General features: G+C 35.1%; 1 protein-coding gene across 4 annotated transcripts in view; it reads right to left on the bottom strand.

The window, feature by feature from the left end:
* Positions 1 to 21,850, bottom strand: part of EPHA6 (EPH receptor A6) — a 1,019,792-nt gene that overhangs the window by 382,833 nt on the left and 615,109 nt on the right. For all 4 annotated transcript variants that reach the window (XM_027554351.1, XM_027554393.1, XM_027554360.1 and 1 more), the window contains exon 6: positions 10,141 to 10,265. In XM_027554351.1, the coding sequence (XP_027410152.1) occupies positions 10,141 to 10,265 (125 nt within the window). The remainder of the gene's footprint in view (positions 1 to 10,140; positions 10,266 to 21,850) is intronic.

The following is a 21,850-nucleotide window of genomic DNA, read 5'->3' as shown; positions in this document are numbered from 1 at the left end:
CTACCCAGTGTGGTGTTTGCTACACAACATGGAAATTGGCTATGAAATCTCCATAATGAGTGTTTGTATCAGTAAATTCCCTTGCCATCCATTTTTTATCAGGTAATGGTGTTTTAATTAGTACCAAATGCTCATATCCAATTTCTCTGTGGTGGACATGACAACGAATAAAAATTATGAAAAGAGAGGAAAAAACAAAACAAAACTTTTATTCACCAGCTCATGACTTTGCTGATTCCATTAGAAACACTCAGTTACCTCTGAAATGACTTAGTCCTTTATTTATTACATTTTGCTTCAGTTTAATATATTAGGTTCAAATATCACACGGATATGCAACATCTACAGAGGTTCTAACTAGTTATACAGATGATATAATATTAAATTCACATCTATGTTTATAGTGTTATGGTTATTTACCTTCTATCCACACTTATTTTTTAAAGATTGTTTTTGTTGACCATTTAAAAAATCTTTATTGAATTTGTTATATTATTGCTTCTGTTTTATGTTTTGGATTTTTGACCACGAGGCATGTGGGATCCCCACCCAGGGATCAAACCTGCACCCCCCCCTGCAGTGGAAGGCGAAGTTCTAATGACTGGGCCCCAGAGAAGTCCCTATCCACATTTTTAATGTGAGGTAATGGAGAAGCAGGGCATTTAGCGACTTAAGCTTGGAGCTGCGGCACTGGCATTCCCTGTGAGCTGTTCCAAATGTAAAGCCTCATCCCACTCTCTCTTAACCCGGCTCAGCTGAATCAGGACCTCCGTTTCAACAAGTTCCTCCTGTAATTCAGGGAATCTTTATGTCTTTTCATCAGTAACACTTTTGTTAGTTCCCATTTAAAAAACCTGTTTCCATTTACATGCAAGTTTACATTTATGTAACAAAATGGACCAATGTAGGTGGTCACTGGGGAAGGAGGATGCAGAGAATGAATGAGCTGTTTCTGCACCTAAACAGCGGGTGAAGGCTAAAATAGCATTTGTGGAAGTGAAGAGAAAACTTCTTTGGCAAACACTTACGTGGCATTTGTGGAAGTGAAGAGAAAACGTCCTTCAGCAAACACTTAAGTGAAGGAAGTACAACAAACGAGAATAAGAAAAGTATACTGATTATTTTATAAGGAAGGAAAGAAGGATTTTTTCTTTTGTAGTTTATTATTTCTATAATAATTGATTCATATATTTTTAATCAAACATGCAGATTTACTGGTTATATATTTTAGGAAAAAAAGGAATTTATTGAATTGTTTTCTCAGGGAAGAAAGCTATCTTGAGAAAGAGGGCAGAGAAGGAAGAAAGAGTTGGTTATTGAGAAGTCTTTGACTTTTAGGGCTTCTCAGGTGGCACTAGTGGTAAAGAACCCACCTGCCAATGCAGAAGAAAGAGATGTGGTTTGATTCCTGAGCCAGGAAGGTCCCCTGGAGGAGGGCATGGCAACCCAATCCAGTATTCTTGCCTGGAGAATCCAATGGAAAGATGAGCCTGGCAGGCTAGGGTCCGAAGGGTCGAATAGAGTCGGACATGACTGAGTGACTAACACTTTAACTTCCACCAAGAATTCAACCTCCTATGAAAAGAAACTTTAAATCATCCCTGAGTGATGAAAATATTTCCCACAATGAAGAGCTTCATACAAATTTCCTTACCTTTTAAAGAAAACAGTTCAGACATGAAATTATGTATTTTTATATAAACCTCATAAGTACTTAATTCTATAATTGGTAGAGTAGGTGAAACAATGGCAAGTTAAATTCAGTATTTTATATAGATAATTACTGACCATCTGTATACAAGAAATGTTTCCTTCCTTATGATGAAATTTCTTAAACAAAATCTAAAAACTGCTGACTGTGATAAAAAAAAATGAGAGAATTATAAAGAAAAGACTACCAGTTGCAGGTCTTTAAATATTGGATGTAAGAATAATGAACTATTATGGGGGATGCATGTTTGCAAAATGAGGTATCAGTTGGTAATTAGTGGAGCTGTACAACACCCTGGTGAGGTAGGTATGTTTTATTGCTGCCATTTTATAGATGCAAAACAGGCAGCAGAGAGTAATGAAGTGTCTGCTTCAGGGAACCTAGAAAATCAGCATCAGCAGAAAGCACTTTTCTGAGACATCCAATTGGGATGCAACTATATGTGAAGAACTACTTAATTGCCTGGGTTATTTTGGTGAAGTTACTTAGCTTTCCTGTACCTTAGTTTCTTCATCTGTAAAATGGGGGGAGTGATAGAATTTATCTCAAATGGTTGTTATTGGAATTGAATTACTTAATACATAAAAAACACTTTAAAAAATACCTGTTTTTTTGAAGAAATTTCTGTAGTGCTGTATCAATTTACATCCCACCAACAGTGCAAGAGGGTTCCCTTTTTTCCACACCCTCTCCAGCATTTATTGTTTGTAGATTTTTTGATGATGGCCATTTTGACTGGTGTGAGGTGATACCTCACTGCAGTTTTTTTTTTTTTTTTTTCTAATTTTATTTTATTTTTAAACTTTACATAATTGTATTAGTTTTGCCAAATATCAAAATGAATCCGCCACAGGTATACATGTGTTCCCCATCCTGAACCCTCCTCCCTCCTCCCTCCCCATACCATCCCTCTGGGCCGTCCCAGTGCACCAGCCCCAAGCATCCAGCATCGTGCATCGAACCTGGACTGGCAACTCGTTTCCTACATGATATTTTACATGTTTCATTGCCATGCAGTTTTGATTTGAATTTCTCTAATAATACTTTGGCCACATGATGCAATAGTTGACTCACTGGAAAAGATCTTGATGCTAGAAAAGATGGCAGGGAGAAGAAGAGGGTGACAGAGGATGAGCTGGTTGGATGGCATCATCCATTCATAGGGCATGAACTTCGGCAAACTCTGGGAGATGGTGAGGGAGAGGGAAGCCGGGCATGCTGCAGTCCATGGGGTTGTAAATTGTCAGACACAACTTGGCAGCTGAACAACAACATCTTCTTTGGCGAAATGTCTGTTTAGGTCTTCAGCCCATTGTTTGATTGCATATTTAGTTTTTCTGATATTGAGTTACATGAAGCGCTTTTATATTTTGGAGATTAATCCTCTGTCAGTTGTTTCATTTGCAATTATTTTCTCCCATTCCGAGGGTTGTCTTTTCATCTTGCCATGATGGAGAACAGTATGGAGATGTCTTTAAAAACTAGGAATAAAACTACCATATGACCGAGCAATCCCACTATGGGGTATATACCCTAAGAAAATCACAATTGTAAAAGACATATGTTCATTGCAGCACTATTTACAATAGTACATGGAAGCCCCCAATAGGTCCATCAACAAATCAACGGATAAAGAGCTTGTTGTATATATATGTATATCTATCTATCTATCTATATATGATGGAATATTACTCTGCCTTAAAAATGAACAAATTTGAGTCAATTCTAGTGAGGTTGGATGAACCTAGGGCCTGTTATACAGAGTGAATAAATCAGAAAGAGAAAAATAAATATCATATATTAACACACACATAGGGAACCTAGAAAAATGGTACTGATGAATCTATTCGCAGGGGAGGAATAGAGACACAGACATAGAGAAGAGACATGTGGACAGGGTGGAGGAAGGGGAAGGTGGGACAAATTGAGAGAGTAACATTGAAACATATACAATTACCATTTGTAAAACAGTTAGCCAGCGGAAATTTTCTGTATGACACAGGGAGTTCAACCCAGTCCTCTGTGACAACCTAAAGGGGTGGGGTGGGGTCAGAGGTGGGAGGGAGGTTCAAGAGGTGGGGACATATGCATACCTATAGCTGATTCATGTTGATGTATGAGAATTTCCAGAACTTCAAACTAGATAACACAACACTGTAAAGCAGTTATCCTTGAATTAAAAATAAATGTTTTAAAAATACCTGACCTAAAATTGGCCAACTACCATCGTCTATGAATGATCATTTATGTGCCTTTCTGATTGCTAAGGATATGAATATGGACAAAAGAAATCCCTGCCTCGTGAGTTTCAGTTCAGTTCAGTCACCCAGTCACGTCCGACTCTTTCAGACGCCATGAACTGCAGCATGTCAGGCTTCCCTGTCTATTACCAACTCCCGAAGCTTGCTCAAACTCATGTCCATTGAGTTGGTGATGCCATCCAACTATCTCATTCTCTGTCATTCCCTTCTCCTCCTCCCTTCAATCTTTCCCAGCATCAGGGTCTTTTCCAGTGAATCAGTTATTCACATGATGTGGCCAAAGTATTGGAGTTTCAGCTTCAGCATCAGTCCTTCCAATGAATATTCAGGATTGATTTCCTTCAGGATTGACCGGTTTGATCTCCTTGCTGTCCACAGGACTCTTAAGAGTCTTCTCCAACACCCCAGTTCAAAAGCATCATTTCTTCTGCACTCAGAGCTTTCTTTATGGTCCAACTCTCACATCTATATATGACTACTGGAAAAACCACAGCTGTGATTATATAGACATTTGTCGGTAAAGTAATGTCTCTACTTTTTAATATGTTGTCCAGGTTTGTCATGCTTTTCTTCCAAGGAGCAAGAGTCTTTTAATTTCATGGCTGCAGTCACCATCCACAGTGATTTTGGAGCCCTAGAAAATAAAGTCTCTCACTGTTTCCATTGTCTCCCCATCTATTTGCCATGAAGTGATGGAACCGGATGCCATGATCTTAGTTTTTTGAATGTTGAGTTTTAAGCCTGCTTTTTCATTCTCCTCTTTCACTTTTATAAAGTGGCTCTTTAGTTCCTCTTCACTTTCTTCCTTAAGGATGGTGTCATTTGCATATTAAAGGTTATTGATATTTCTCCCTGCAAGTTTGATCCAGCTTGTGCTTCATCCAGCCTGGCATTTCATATGATGTATTCTGCATTTAAGTTAAATAAGCAGGGTGACAATATACAGCATTGACATATTCCTTTCCCAATTTGGAACCAGTCCGTTGTTCCATGTCCAGTTCTAACTGTTGCTTCTTGACCTGCATGCAGATATCTCAGGAGGCAGGTAAAGTGGTCTGAAGATTTCTTAAGAATCTTCCACAGTTGTGGTCCACACAGTCAAAGGCTTTAGTGTAGTCAATGAAGCAGAAGTAAAAGTTTTACTGGAATCCGCTTGCTTTCTCTCGTTCCTCTACCTTTTCTAAGGTGTATATATATATATATGTATATGTATACATATATATATATATAACTGACTAATCAAGTCTGTCTTTGATAAATATAATAAAAGAACAAAGAAGCAAGATAAAGAAAAGTACTATTATTGATAGAGAAAAAAGAAGAAACTTTAAGAATGTGAACACAAAGGATAAAGGAGAAAAAAAGAACATAACTAAGGGAAAGGTGTATTTGATATTCAATTAGAATTTTGATATTTATTGACTGCAGGAGGGTCTGCAACATATTGAAGCTGGAGACTGAGGGGTTGGGAACAGATGATGTCTTAGCTACATGGGAATAACTTTTTTAAGCCCAAGATGGAACTGCTCTCATCTGGAGTACCAAGTCTGAAAACTAAAATGTAGGTAACTTTTGCACCCTTGTAAAAGCTCTCCTGGACCAAAAACTGAGTATATCCACAGATGGTCAATAAGCATATGAAAAGATGCTTGTCATTACTAATTATTAGAGAAATGCAAATCCCAACTACAATAAGGTACCATTACACCAGTCCAAACGACCATCATTAAAAAGTCTACAGGACTTCCCTAGTGGTCCAGTCGTTAAGAGTCTGCTTGTCAATGCAGGGGACATGCGTTCAATCCTTGGGTTAGGGAGGATTCCACATGCCACAGAGCAGCTAAGCACATTTGTCCAAACCACTGAAACCCACATGCTCTAGAGCTCATGTGCCACAACTACTGATCCCACGCACCCTAGAGCCCATGCTCCACACAAGAGAAGTCACTGCAATGAGAAGCCCGTGCACTGCAACTAGAGAAAAGCCCTCAACGATGAAGAGCCAGAACAGCAGAAAAAAAGAAAAAGTCTATGAATAAATGCTGGAGATGTGTTTGGAGGAATGTGAACCTTCCTACACTGTTGGTAGGAATATAAATTGTTGTAGCCATTATGGAGAATGACATGGAGGTTCCTTTAAACACCAAAAACAGAGCTATCATATGACCCAGCAATCTCATTCCTCAGCATACATCTGGACAAAACTATGAATAAAGAAGATACATGCTCCCTCATTGTTCACAGTTGCCCTATTCAAAATAGCCAAGACATGGAAACAACCTAAATGTACATTAACAGATGAAAGGATAAAGAAGATATAGTACATGTATACTATGAAACACTACTCAGCCACAAAAAAGAACAAAATAATGCAATTTGCAGCAACATAGATGCAAGTTAGCATACTAAGTGAAGTAAGTCAGAAAGAGAAAGAAAATACCATATGATATCACTTATACATGGAATCTAAAATATGACACAAAGAACTGATCTATGAAGCAGACTCACAGACATAGAGAATAGATTCATGGTTGCCAAGGAAACATAGGGGAGGGATGGACTAGGAGTTTGGCTTAGTAGATGCAAACTACTACATATAGAATAGATGGACAACAAAGTCCTACTGTATAGCACAGGGGATTATAGTAAATGTCCAGGGATAGACCATAATGGAAAAGAATATTAAAAACTAATCCATAAGTATGTATAACTGAGTACCATGCTGTACATCAGAAATTAACACAACAGTTTAAATCAACTATACTTCACTTAAAAAAAAAAAAATAAAAAGATGACACAGTATATCCAGTTAGCCTATCCCCAAATGCCAAGCCAAATCTGGGCTCTATACTTCTTTCCTTGTTCCTTCTCACTCTAAATGATGTTGACTATGTGGCTACAGTAGAATAGATATTTTCTATTTTTTTCTCTCCCTGTTCTTTATCCTTTCTCCTATCTCTTGCTCCCTGCCTTCTGCCCTATTTGGCAGTTCCTGGAAATGAGACCAGCTGCTTCATGAAGTATTATATAAAGCATGAATGTGTGTGATCAATCACTCAGTCATGTCCAGCTCTTCACAATCCCCTGGACTGTAGCCCACCAGGCTCCTCTGTCCATGGGATTCTCAAGGCCAGAATACTGGAGTGGGCTGCCATGCCTTTCTCCAGGGGATCTTCCTGACACAGGGGTTGAACCCACATCTGCTTGTCCCCTGCATTGGCAAGCAGATTCTTTACCACTGAACCACCTGGGAAGGCCATTATATAAAGCGTGTATATCTAAGTTGACGTCATTTTTTTTAACAGTTTCCAGTATAAGTATGCTGTACTTTGAAGAAACATATTGTTAGTGAGTAAATAGGAAATATAATTTTTTTGTGACTTATACTTGAATTTCTTCATTATTTTAAGTGCCTTTTCATATTTATAATATATTCATGTAAGTTTAAAACACTTTTTAAGTATGAAAATGTGGCCAAGAATTTGGAGAGTATAATTAACTGAATAGAGAATATCTAATTAATTATAACCCACAAGCTATAGATTTTCTTCTCCATAGTCCGCTCATCTCACATACACACACACACACACACATATACAGAAACAGAAGACAATCATAGCTAGGTTTTAATTTTTATATATAATTATGATGTGAAGATTACTGTTCCCTGCAGTGAGTTATTTTTTAAAATGTGCCTGTATATTTAACTTTAGCACACTTAAGTTATTTGAAAGATAGTATATCTATATAACTGTATAAACACAAACATAGTAGCATTTGAAAATAGCTAAAAATGGAAGAGATTATCTTTCTGAACCCTTATTTTATAGATAGAAAACAGGAATAAGAAACTTAAGGTCTAAGTCAAACTTAAATGTCCAAACACTTAGACCAGTGCCTTTTTCTAAGCAAAGGTCACTGGTAACAATAATATGTGTTTGATCTCAGACATTTGTAGACACCTCACATTGTAAATCGCTTAGTTCAGTTCAGTTCAGTCACTCAGTCGTGTCCGACTCTTCGTGACCCCATGAACCACAGCACGCCAGGCCTTCCTGTCCATCACCAACTCCTGGAGTTTACCCAAACTCATGTCCATTGAGTCAGTGATGCCATCCAACCATCTCATCCTCTGTCATCCCCTTGTCCTCCTGCCCCCAATCCCTCCCAGCATCAGAGTCTTTTCCAATGAGTCAACTCTTCGCATGAGGTAGCCAAAGTACTGGAGTTTCAGCTTTAGCATCATTCCTTCCAAAGAACACCCAAGACTGATCTCCTTTAGAATGAGATCTGTTTATAATTAATCTTTACAACACACTAGAAGGGTTGGTATCTTTATTTTCCTTTTGTAAATGTGAAGTCTGATTAGGGAGATTAATAGACTTTTTCCTGACCACAAGCATTAGAGTCAAAGTCAGAACGTGAATTAGGAATCCTTGGCTTCCAACTCCACGTTAAATTCATTAGCAATGGATCATTGCCATTTTCTTATAAAATAAACTCCTTTGTAATATTATTTATTCTATTATTAAAACATGGATATTATGTCAGTAGCCATCTCTGAGGATATTATTAATTTCTAAAGTTCCAATTGGATGAATATGGTTCTTTTCTTATAGAATCAGCACAATTTTTCTTTAACTGGAAATATTATGTAATTTTCATCTTCATATATATGAAGCAAAAATGACTATAGAATAAGAGTCATCTTCTGTGTATAAAATATTACCTTTATAATACAAGATAAATATTTTTATTCTGAAAATTTCCTTAAAAATGTGTACATTGCTTTTTAAATAAACTGAATTATTTGAGTATATGAAGATATATTTAAATTAATGGACAGAAAAATATGTATATTCCTGTGACAGGATGCCATAGGTTGTAACATTTGGAAGGATACACCAACGGGATTTCTGAGCACAAGCTGGCCAGGCCAATGTACAGAATCTATAATCTAATTAAACTGAGTAAATTCCTCCTTTTTAGACTATGGATTTTTCCATGTCAGTTAATAATAATGATAGCTTTCATTGACCACATAATTCTGAAATTACTAAATATAATCATGCTACTGAGTTACTTCTCCCCTTTTCAAACTTACATTTGCTCAGAAGCAGTAGAATATAAAAATATAGACTTCTATTTCTCTTCTTTTTATACTGTTCATGAGGTTCTCAAGATAAAAATATGGAAGTGGTTTGCCATTCCCTTCTCCAGTGGACCACGTTTTGTCAGAACTCTCCACCATTTCTCTTTTTGCCTGAGTTTCTTCATAGGGAACCTAAATTTATTTGTGATGTTCCTTTGATTCCAGTAAGTTATAGAAACACAACAAGTTCTTTCTTATTATAAGATACCACTGGGAATTATATAAATTTTTACATAATATTTTTAAATGTAATGCTCATTTTATCAATACTGTAGGTTAGTATCAGCCCAATGGGATATATTCTCAGAATTGACTCTATGTTCTGCCATAACATCTATAGCAATGATATCATAATGGTGAGTGAAAGGGAGAAAGCATAAAGAAAGTAGACTTGTGAATGTCATAAAACTAAGGAAGTATATATTTAGGGAAAATATAGTGATTGAGAATTTTAATGACAGAAATGGAAATTAAAGTTAAGAGTTGATTTATTAACCAGATTTATCTTGCTACCTTATAAAACAGCTGACCTGAATGGAAAGACAATTTTAATTCATCAGCTATTTTCATTTATACCTTAAATAATACTTTGCAAATTTTAGCAGACTATAACTTTAAATTCATTGGAAAGGATATGGCCCACTGAACTTGTTTTAGATTATGGTAATTCCATTTTACTATTTTTTCTGAAGTGAGTTTTAGAAATAACGTTATATTCATTAAACTGTAAGCTGATGAATACAATCTCTCACTATATTGTAAAACTCAGAGTAAGTGAAGATAGAAATGTACATCCTGTGTCTTCTACCTTAATCTTATATAAAACAAGGCAAATTAATTAAGAAATTATAAGCACTATAGTATACTAGAGAATATTTAAAGACATAGTAGGTAAGAAGATAGACCAAAAAGAACAGGTTTCAAAGTAAAATAATATTCTATAACAATATACTTAATATATATATATGCATATATATGTATATGTACATTTTGAGGAAGCTCCAAATAAGACCTACTTTCTCATAGTACTTGATCTCGTAGTCCAGTATGGCTCCATTGGAAAAAGCAGGTGCTTGCCATGATAGGGCAATGCTATTTTGGGATGCCCAGTCCTTTCTTACCATACCTATCAGGGAAGGTGCTGAAAAGAAAGAAAATAACTAAGAATTAATTGGCAGGAATCATTCTCCACAATGCTTTCTTTAACATTTTGTCTCCCAAGGAAAACACAATTCTTGTTGAAGTGGACACCAATTACTGATGTCAGATTAATATGATAATCAGGATCTACTTTATTCAATCCAAATAAAATATTAAAATTTATTTAGACACTGATGGCTCAGTAGCAAAGAATTTTGCCTGCAGTACAGGAGCTGCAGGAAATGCAGGTTCAATCCCTGGGTTGGAAAGACCCCCTTTTGATCCCTGGGTTGGAAAGATCCCCTGGAGAACGGCATGGCAACTCACTCCAGCATTCTTGCCTAGAGAATCCTATGGACAGAGCAGCCTTGTGGGCTACAGTCCAGAGGGTCACAAAGAGTCATATACAACTGAAGCAACTTAGCTCACACGCATGCAGAAACAAATTAGGGGACAAAGGAAAAACTCAGATAGTCCAAGAAGAAGGACTATAACTCATCATCTCTGATTCTGTTAGAGGACATTTTTCCTCAAACTGGCTTTGGTTTTGAGCTATAATATGAAGTATAATAGACTTGACTTCTATATTTTCTCAAAACTAAGACTACTATAGAAAATCCTCTGCAATTACATGATCATTTATAAGCTTTCTTTCTTTCAAGAGTTAGTACTTAATGAAATTTTAGTACTTTATAGAAGTTACATCGCAAACTTAACTACAGCGTATTTTGGCTTATCAAAGAAAGGATCATTTCTTTTGCAAGGTTTCTATGACTTCTGACTAAAGCTGAAATATTTAATTTATGAAGTTTATTTTGAATCATGTCTGTCTTCTTTTTCTATATAACATTATCTTAACAATCCAATCCTAACCTAAAGTAATCTTGTATACACTGTAGGTTTTTTTTATCTAACAAAATACTTCTCATCTTTAAATATTCAAATTACTTACAAAAGGATTTTTTACATACAGAACTAAAATTCAGTCTTAAAACTACAAACTAAATATACTGAGATACCATTTCTCATTTTAAATTGGCAAAAAAATCCAAAAACTTGACACCAGGCTCTGTTGGCTAGACTGTGAGGAAAAGACTTTAATACACTGTTGGTGTAAATGCAAAATGGCATAATCTTTATAAGGGGAAATTTAACAATTTAAGGCAAATTATATGTTCATTTACACTTTGGCTTTAGGAATCTATTGAAAGATACACTGCACAAATATGAAGTGACATATTTACAAGACTACTCATTGAAATTTATTTGTAAAGCCTGGAAACAATTTAAATGCCCATCAATAAGGGACTGGTTTAAAAAAGTATGCTACATTCACCAGAGAATTATGAAACTGTAAAAAAGGAATTGTGACCATCTATAAATACTAGAATGAATTTACTTCAGGATTTACTTTTAAATGAAAAAAGTGAGGTGGAGAAAAATGTATGAAAAAAATGTCTAAGGATAAATTTAAGAATAAAAACTAGTAACAATGGTTACTCTTAGAGGATGGGAGGCTAAGATGGTCACTACAGGGTTAGAAGAAAATCATCTCTGAATATAAATAATAACAGACAAATGAACACTGAAAGAGCAATCTCAAAAGATTAAAAGAAATAAATCTGTGTATTGAGTTGAAAGCATAGCTTCTGAGAGGAACTACTTAAAATGACATTAAATGACAGTTACTTAACCTACATCTCAATGGGACATATTCTAAGTATCAAAAAAATACTGCAAAAATTATTGAACTGTTTTTAGTAATGATATTACAAGTGGTATTACTGGTATTGTAATGCTGAATGTGTGTGTGTGTGTGTGTGTGTGTTTGTGTGCGCATGCGTGTGCATGCACGTGTGTGTGTGTGTGTATTAAGAGACAAATCAAATGAATAATTACATTGGTGTTATTAAGAACTAGGATTTTTTTTCCTATGGGAAAATAGAGATACAGATGTCAGACCAATGAAGGTAAGTAAAAACCCTATCCTAGTAAACCTGAATTAGAAGTATGATTATGAACTCATGTATCTTTCCAGTTCATTTTCAGAAATTTCCAGACCAATGAAGGTAAGTAAAAACCCTATACTAGTAAACTTGAATTAGTATGATTATGAACTCAAGTATCTTTACAGTTCATTTTCAGAAATTTCCAGACTGATGAAGGTAAGTAAAAACTCTATACTAGTAAAATTGAATTAGTATGATTATGAACTCATGTATCTTTCCAGTTCATTTTCAAAAATCCATTCACATGTACTAAATGCAGTTGAAAATAGGATTTGAAGAAACTGATTCTCTATGATCAAGATGAAATGTTTCTTTAGTTTCTAAGAGAGACTCAAGTATTAAATGTGGTAATTTACTTTCCAAAGTTGTTTTCATATCTTAAGGATAAACTACTTTCTTATATTTGTGAGAATGACAAAGTCGGTTCTCATAAGAAATTAAGTACTTTAGAAACTATATTTGAAACTCATTCCAGCTGCTTAATGACAGTATTATTGCTGTACTAAGATATTTTCTTAAAATGAGTGATAATTATAGAAATTGCTGAGAAATAGAAGAGTTTGTGCCATAAGCTAAAATAGAAATATATAAAATGGTAAATAAGAAAATGTTCTGACAATTCACTATGTATATTGAGTCATATTCACTACTAATAAACTACCATTAGTCAATTAATGGTATTAATTCTTGCTGAAAAAAGCATTAATGTTCTTGGAATTATAGTATAATAATGAATTAAATAGTGCTTTATGGAAAAAATAAAACTTTAATGTGAATAATACAAATTAGAAGTTGACTAAAGTACATAAAAGTATATCAATTCATTACTAATTTTGAAAATGTCCTTTTCATGTATACAAATGTTGTGGTTAATTTTCAGTTTAATGTACAATATCACAAAGCAGTATTACCAGTGTATTATATTTTGTCTCATAATTACTTAGCACTCAAGTTCAAATGATACAAAACTTATAAGAAATTCAATTATGCCAACAGCATTTTAGAATGACTATTGGTTAAAATATAGGTACTATCTTTCCTATTTCCAGCTCTTCAATGGTTATTTAATTGTACAGACACATCATCTAAATTACATGAATCCTCTTCTATAAAATAGAAAAAATTTTTTTTTTTAAATAGAAAATTAAGAGAATCTATTCTCTAACTGGAGAAGGCGATGGCTCCCCACTCCAGTACTCTTGCCTGGAAAATCCCATGGATGGAGGAGCCTGGTAGGCTGTAGTCCATGGGGTCGCTAGGAGTCGGACACGACTGAGTGACTTCCCTTTCACTTTTCACTTTTCACTTTCATGCATTGGAGAAGGAAATGGCAACTCACTCCAGTGTTCTTGCCTGGAGAATCCCAGGGATGGGGGAGCCTGGTGGGCTTCCGTCTATGGGGTCACACAGAGTCGGACACGACTGAAGCGACTTAGCAGTATTCTCTTAACTACATAGATCCTTCATTTATAAACAGACTTCAAGGTAATATCTATATAAAATCTAAAATCTCTTCACTTTTGCACATTCCTTTCATATGTAAACATCTATGTTTTAAACAGTTGCTAAATATACATAATTCTAGATAATTCTATTTTAAACCAATATTCTAAATCCTACTCTATATTTTAAAAGAGTTTCCATAATTTTTACTTTAGTGGCTAATATTCAATTGTGTTGCTATTTTATCAGGTCATTACTCTAATGTTGGATTTTGAGGTTTAAAATATTGTTTTCTCCGAATTCTGACATTTTATGTACAAACATTTTATGCATAAATTTTGATTTTGTTAAAATTATTTTAGAGAGAAAATTGCTCTATATAATTTGGATTTTGTGTCATACTATTATTACCATAGTGCTTTTGAAAAAGCTGTCACTGGCGACCCACTCCGGTACCCTTGTCTGGAAAATCCCATGGACGGAGGAGCCTGGTGGGCTGCAATCCATGGGGTTGCTAGACTTCACTTTGACTTTTCACTTTCATGCATTGGAGAAGGAAATGGCAACCCACTCCAGTGTTCTTGCCTGGAGAATCCCAGGGACAGGGGAGCCTGGTGGGCTGCTGTCTATGGGGTCGCACAGAGTCGGACAAGACTGAAGCCACTTAGCATATCGATATTACTAATCACACATTTTAAACACTTAATGAGTTGACAGCAGAGGATGTAGAAAACAATTTACAGGTCAATACATCTCAAACACTGCATTTTATGTTTTCAGAGAAGAACATTACACAGAATTTCATTTTAAAATAAGGTTTCAATACATGAAACCTAAAGCTTTTGCTTTGAATATATCTAATGAATTTGTCTTAATAATTCAAGCTTACATAGTATCTGAATTGGCATATTGTGAAAACTCTGCAGTACCAACTAATACAAAGCAGAAAATACATTTATTCCTCCACATGAGAAAAACTGATTTTAGGACACAAAAGGACAACTATTGATCTTTACTTCTGATTCTAAAAAGTTAGAGAAGGAAAGAAATAGTCAAGGAAATAATATCTTCTGGAGTCTGTCAGATCAGATGCTAACCAATGTTTCCTGAGTGACAATTACCTATTCAGTATAGCCTTCAGCAGAATCATGTTTTTGATATACATCCTTTCTTAAGTCTTCAAAAATCTTAGCTTTGACCTTCAACATAAATGACTGGTGAATAGATTACCACATTCTTGAAAATGTTTTTCATACAAACCCTTTTGATTACTACATTTTTTGAATCTCAAGTAGTTTACCAAAAACTATGTAACAAAGAATGAAAATAAAAGTATGAAGGGAGTTAGTTCTAACAAAAGAGATCTTACTCACACTTAGAAAAGTTTTGCTTTCTTATGCTTATATGGAGATACCTAAAGAAACAGTGAATTATTCTAGTTAAGTATTTTGCTCTTAATTGAGCTAATCAATTTTTATTAAATGTTTATATTATGCATGTTATCTTATTATATTGTCATAAATCTATGGGGAAGACATTGCCTCCATAAGATGATGACATTGAGGCTCAGAGAAATGAGCAATTGATATAATTGCATTAATGATATAATGAGAAGGCCAATTTTGGTATTAATGCAGAATGTCAAAAAAGAAGTGGAAAATTTAACATTTTTGCTATACTTTCTCTTAAAATTAATTCTATTCGGTATTGTAAATACCTGTTCAAAAGTGGTAGAAATGAGGCAATGTTACAAGTATCCTTGTTGTCTTCGAGTTGATTATTTCTTTAAATTTTAAAATATCAAACACTACTGTTCAATTTTACTGTTCAAATTTACTACTGTTCAATTTTACACTGTAGTTCAGTCACTCAGTCATGTCCAACTCTTTGTGACCCCATGGATTGCAGCACATCAGGCTTCCACATCCTTATTTATCTCCCTGAGTTTTCACAAACTCATGTTTGTTAAGTCTGTGATGCCATCCAACCACCTCATCCTCTTTTACTCCCTTCTCCTCCTGCCCTCAATCAAATTATATTGTGGATTATCACAAATATGTCTTATTTTTAGCATGTAATCAAGATTTACACCATGGGTCATGAGGTGTTTTCCTAAAGATCAAACAAATGTTGCTAATTCTCAGTCATCTATTGAGCACACTGGGTAAATGAAGGTTTATTTATTGTGATATGCTTACCTGCATGAGTGTGTGTGTGTGTTTAGATGAAAAAGACAGAGTGGAGCAGGGAACGCTCCTATGCACATGTGTTTGTGACAGTGAAAATCTTAATAGTGAATGTTATATAATGTAATCCCAATATACAAACAGATCTTATAAGCAGTTTAATACCTTTTATCACCAATGCAGAAAATACTTCAATGTATTTCTGATAGCTGAGTAACCACTTCTTACTTTAGCAGTGTAGTATTTCACAGAGTATATAAAGAGCATAGTACTTCAAAAAGTACTATATAAAGAGTGCAGTGCCTCACAAAGTACTATATAAAGAGTACAGTACTTCACAAAGCTATCCATTGTCTTTTAAAAATCTTTAATTGATAAAACATCTGGAGTCATTGTTTGCTTCCTATAACTTCAACCTTAGTCCTAACGCTAGTGCTGACTTTTACTACGCATAGAACTCTTTCCCTTTGCTTATCTATCAACCTCTTTCTTTTTTTATTCCTTCTTTCTCTACTTTCCATTTTTCTTTACTTTCTTAATTTCCTTTTTTAGTGCTTTTCATTTTGTCTTTGCTTTATGCCCTCCTTTCTGTGCTTCCCTGTGCCTCTTTCTAGGCACATCTATCAACAACAGGATGAAATGTGAATTCAGACCAATATAATAAATAATATAGATTAGAAAGTAGAACTCAGAACAGACTTTTAAGACTATATGATTTTCCTCTCTTCTTTGCTAATGAGCCAGTGGGTAGAACTGCAGAGCACAAGTATGTAATAGTGTTTCTTTTGTGTATGTAGAGAAGAAGAACACACCCAATACACTATTCTTACTTGTGAAATTTTGTAAGTGTGATATTTAGCATGTGAATTGACATTTTTGAAACCTGATAACATGCTTCAAAATATTTCTGATCTTTATCTTGTTTTGAAAATGTCTATTAAATATACTGTGCTTTAGATAATAGCATAATCTATCTAATGATATCTGTTACATGTGCTTTTCTTTTCATGTGATTTTTCCTGTAATCAGTGGTAATATATATTTTTATCTACTTCCCTGTGTAGTCAAAACCTGATTATGAGCTTGAAATATACAGATGATGCTTACATACAGCAGAACCAGTGCTTTATTTTCTTTATAGCCTCTGTCTCTTTTCTACACCTGAGAATAAAACTGTGGTATGTTCAACCATATGACCTGTGATGTGCTAAATTATGGCATCCAAATATTTCTACATTGTAATCCCCAAAACCTGCGAATGTTCATATCTGGTAAAGAGACTTTGCAGTTTTTGATTAAATTAAGGATTCTTAGATGAGATTACTCTGGATTATCCAGGTAGGCCTAATATAATCACAGGTACACTCATGAAAAAGAGATAGGAGAAGATACCTACACAAGAGAAGGCTGTGAGCCAACGAATGCAGAAGTTGGAAAAAGGGAGTGCATCCTTCTTGGAGCCTACAGAAAGAACAAGTTCTCCTGAAACCTTCACTACAGCCCTATAAGACTTATGTTGGATTTCTGACATATAGAACTGTATTATGATAAATACAGGTTGTTTTTGAGACAATAAGTTTGTGATGATTTGTTGCAGTGCAACAATAGGAAACAAACAGTTCAACTGATTAATCTGTGCAGACCTTAATACATTTGAGTCAGTAGAGAAAGTAGGTAAGTTTTTTAAAAGTATGTTTCTAAAACAGTGATTAAAAAGTCATCTATTTATATTTTGAAAATTAATCCTTTGTCAGTTGTTTCATTTGCAACTATTTTCTCCCATTCTGAGGGCTGTCTTTTCACTTAGCTTACAGTTTCTTTTGCTGTGAAAAGCTTTTAAGCTTAATAAGGTTCCACTTGTTTACTTTTGTTTTTATTTCTATTACTCTAGGAGGTGGGTCATAGAGGATCTTGCTTTGATTTATGTCATCAAGTGCTGTGCCTATGTTTTTGTCTAAGAGTTTTATAGTTTCTGGTCTTACATTTAGGTCTTTAATCCATTTTGAGTTTGTCTTTGTGTATGGTGTTAGGAAGTGTTCTAATTTTATTCTTTTACATGTAGCTGTCCAGTTTTCCCAGCACCATTTATTGAAGAGGCTGTCTTTGCCCCATTGTATATTCTTGCCTCCTTTGTCAAAAATAAGGTACCCAGAGGTGCATGGGTTTATTTCTGGACTTTATTTCTTGTTCCATTGGTCTATATTTATGTTTTTGTGCAAGTACCATACGCACTATTTACAGTAACTAGAACACGGAAGCAATCCAGATGTCTATCGATAAATGGATACAGATAAATGGATAAAGAAGTTGTGGTACATGTACATAATGGAATATTACTCAGCCATAAAAAGGAACACCTTTTTATGTGTTCTAATGAGGTAGATAAACCTAGAACCTATTATACAGAGTGAAGTAAGTCAGAAAGAGAAAGGTAAATATTGTATTCTAACGCATATATACAGAATCTAGAAAAATGTTACCAAAGAATTTATTCACAGGGCAGCAATGGAGAAACAGACATGGAGAATAGACTTATGGACATGGGGAGGGGGGAGGAGAGGGTGAGACACATGGAAAGAGTAACATGGAAACTTTTACTGTATGTAAAATAGATAGTCAATGGGAATTTGCTGCCTCAGGAAACTCAAATAGGGCCTCTGGATCAATCTAGAGGGGTGGGATGGGGCGGGAGATGGGAGAGACTTTCAAAAGGGAGGGGTTATATGTGTACCTATGGCTGATTCATGTTGAGGTTTGACAGAAAATAAGAAAATTCTGTAAAGCAATTGTCCTTCAATAAAAAATAGATTAATAAAAAAGTCATCTATTTAATACCTAACTCATCTGATATATTACTTTCAAAAACTATTTGATCTGATCCTTTGAAAAATATTTTGGATACTCTGATCCTATAGATTTTCCTTATTTAATATACAATGTCAGGGTTCTCTTTTTCTATGTTACTTACTAGAAAAGGATGGGATCTTCCTCTTTCTGATTATTACCACCTTAAGTTACAGGTGATATAGGACAATTTTTTTTTTTCTAGTTTTTCCTCAGAATTTATTTGTCTATTTTAAAAAAAGTATATAGCCTTGAATTTCAAGAGTTTTTCCCAAGGGAAAAATTAACATCGTTCAACACAAAGCTTGCATAGTCTTTCAAATTCTTCCTGCCATGCAAATATGAAGCTGGTAGGTGGCTTAACAATATGTTAGTGAAAAATATGTGGATATATTGGCCCAAAAAACTTGCACTACCTGCGGAGCACACAATGAAACATCACTATTAATGATGGGTCAAAATGACACGGCACTATCAGCTCTTAAATATACAGAATAAAATCAGAAGCATCATCTTTAAATTTATTTTCAGCATAACCTGGCCTTTTTAATTTCTATTTTATTAGCTTTATGACTGGCTAATTTACTCTGCTCACTGTTCAGTATATTGTGAGGCTGCTGTTTTCAGTAATTAACACCATATACCTCTACTAACTACTATATCATTTCAGAAGCATGTGGGAAACTGTTTTAACAGATGTTCTATAATGCAGTTTCTTTGAAATATAAAGGTAAAAAATATCCTCAAATTAGACCAGTCTGATATTCTGTTGACCTTATCATTACTTGTCAACTATCAGTAAAAATATATATGTTGTACCATTATTTTTTAGGAAGTTAACATATACTATTCACCCAAATCTCAGAAAGTTCACCTGGCCCTAAAGAAAAATCAATAATTTGTCACATCTCATCTTGGTGGTTTAGTTGCTAAGAAGTGTCTGACTCTTGTGAACCCATGGACTGTATCCCTCCAGGAAACTCTGTCCATGGGATTCTCTAGGAAAGAATACTGGAGTGGCTTGCATTTCCTTCTCCAGAGGATCTTCCCAACCCAGGGGTCAAACTTGGGTCTCCTGCATTGCAGGTAGATTCTTTACTGACTTAGCTATAAGGGAAGCCCTTTTCATCTTAACTTCACATATTTTCCCAATTCATAATATTTCACTATATTAAAATTAAGAATTGGTTTTCAGTAATGTTTCTAGGCAAAAGTAGTTATCATTTAAACTGTAAAGAATTAAACTGTAAAATAAATAGATTTAAAATATAATATCCTAGTTATATTTGAATATGATTGGTAACTTCTGTGCCTCAGTCAATACATCAAAAATTCTGCATCATGTTCCAGGATAGGAAAAAGTCAGCCAACTTAAATATTATCATAAACAAGAAAAATTCTATTAAAATGACCAGGAAAGTCATCTATAGTAAATGACTAAAATCATTTTAACATATATTGTGGAAAGCAGCTAAGTGAAAAACTTGCAAAAATATAATTTTAAAATAATATAATGAATAAAGTTTTACTTTCACATTCTATTACTACAATGCCTGTATGAGAAGGCCTTACAAATAGCTGTGAAAAGAAGGGAAGCAGAAAGCAAAGAAGAAAAGGAAAGATATATGCATTTGAATGCAGAGTTCCAAAGAATAGCAAGGAGAGATAAGAACGCCTTCTTCAGTGATCAATGCAAAGAAATGGAGGAAAACAATAGAATGAGAAAGACTAGAGATCTCTTCAAGAAAATTAGAGATACCAAGGGAACGTTTCATGCAAAGATGGGCTCAGTAAAGGACAGAAATGGTAGGGACCTACAGAAGCAGAAGATGTTAAGAAGTGGCAAGACTACACAGAAGAACTGTACAAAAAAGATCTTCATGACCAAGATAATCATGATGGTGTGATCACTGACCTAGAGCCAGACATCCTGGAATGTGAAGTCAAGTGGGCCTTAGAAAGCATCATTTTGAACAAAGCTAGTGGAGGTGATGAAATTCCAGTGGAGCTATTTCAAATCCTGGAAGATGATGCTGTGAAAGTGCTGCACTCAATATGCCAGCACATTTGGAAAACTCAGCAGTGGCCATAGGACTGGAAAAGGTCAGTTTTCATTCCAAACCCAAAGAAAGGCAATGCCAAAGAAAGCTCAACCTACTGCACAATTGCACTCATCTCACATGCTAGTAAAGTAATGCTCAAAATTTTCCAAGCTAGGCTTCAACATTACATGAACCGTGAACTTCCAGATGTTCAAGCTGGTTTTAGAAAAGGCAGAGGAACCAGAGATCAAATTGCCAGCATCCGCTGGATCATGGAAAAAGCAAGAGAATTCCAGGAAAACATCTATGTCTGGTTTACTGACTATGCCAAAGCCTTTGACTGTGTGGACCTCAATAAACTGTGAGAAATTCTGAAAGAGATGGGTATACCAGACCACCTGACCTGCCTCTTGAGAAACCTGTATACAGGTCAGGAAGCAACAGTTAGAACTGGACATGGAACAACAGACTGGTTCCAAATAGGAAAAGGAGAACGTCAAGGCTGTATATTGTCACCCTGCTTATTCAACTTATATGCAGAGTACATCATGAAAAATGCTGGGCTGGAGGAAACACAAGCTGGAATCAAGATTGCCAGGAGAAATATCAATAACCTCAGATATGCAGATGACACCACCCTTATGCCAGAAAGTGAAGAAGAACTAAAGACTCTCTTGATGAAAGTGAAAGATAAAAGTGAAAATGTTGGCTTAAAGCTCAATATTCAGAAAACTAAGATCATGGCATCCAGTCCCATCACTTCATGGGAAATAGATGGGGAAACAGTGGGAACAGTGGCTGACTTTTTATTATTCTGGACTCCAAAATCACTGAAGATGGTGACTGCAGCCATGGAATTAAAAGGCGCTTACTCCTTGTAAGGAAAGTTATGACCAACCTAGACAGTATATTAAAAAGCAGAGACATTACTTTGCCAACAAAGGTCTGTCTAGTCAAGGCTATGGTTTTCCCAGTGGTCATGTATGGATGTGAGAAATGGACTGTAAAGAGGGCTGAGTGCAGAAGAATTGATGCTTTTGAAGTGTGGTGTTGGAGAAGACT

Source organism: Bos indicus x Bos taurus, chromosome 1 (genome assembly GCF_003369695.1).
Source record: "Bos indicus x Bos taurus breed Angus x Brahman F1 hybrid chromosome 1, Bos_hybrid_MaternalHap_v2.0, whole genome shotgun sequence".
Lineage (NCBI taxonomy): Eukaryota > Metazoa > Chordata > Mammalia > Artiodactyla > Bovidae > Bos > Bos indicus x Bos taurus.
Note: the sequence above shows the minus strand (reverse complement) of the source record. Positions and strands in the feature narration are given on the sequence as shown.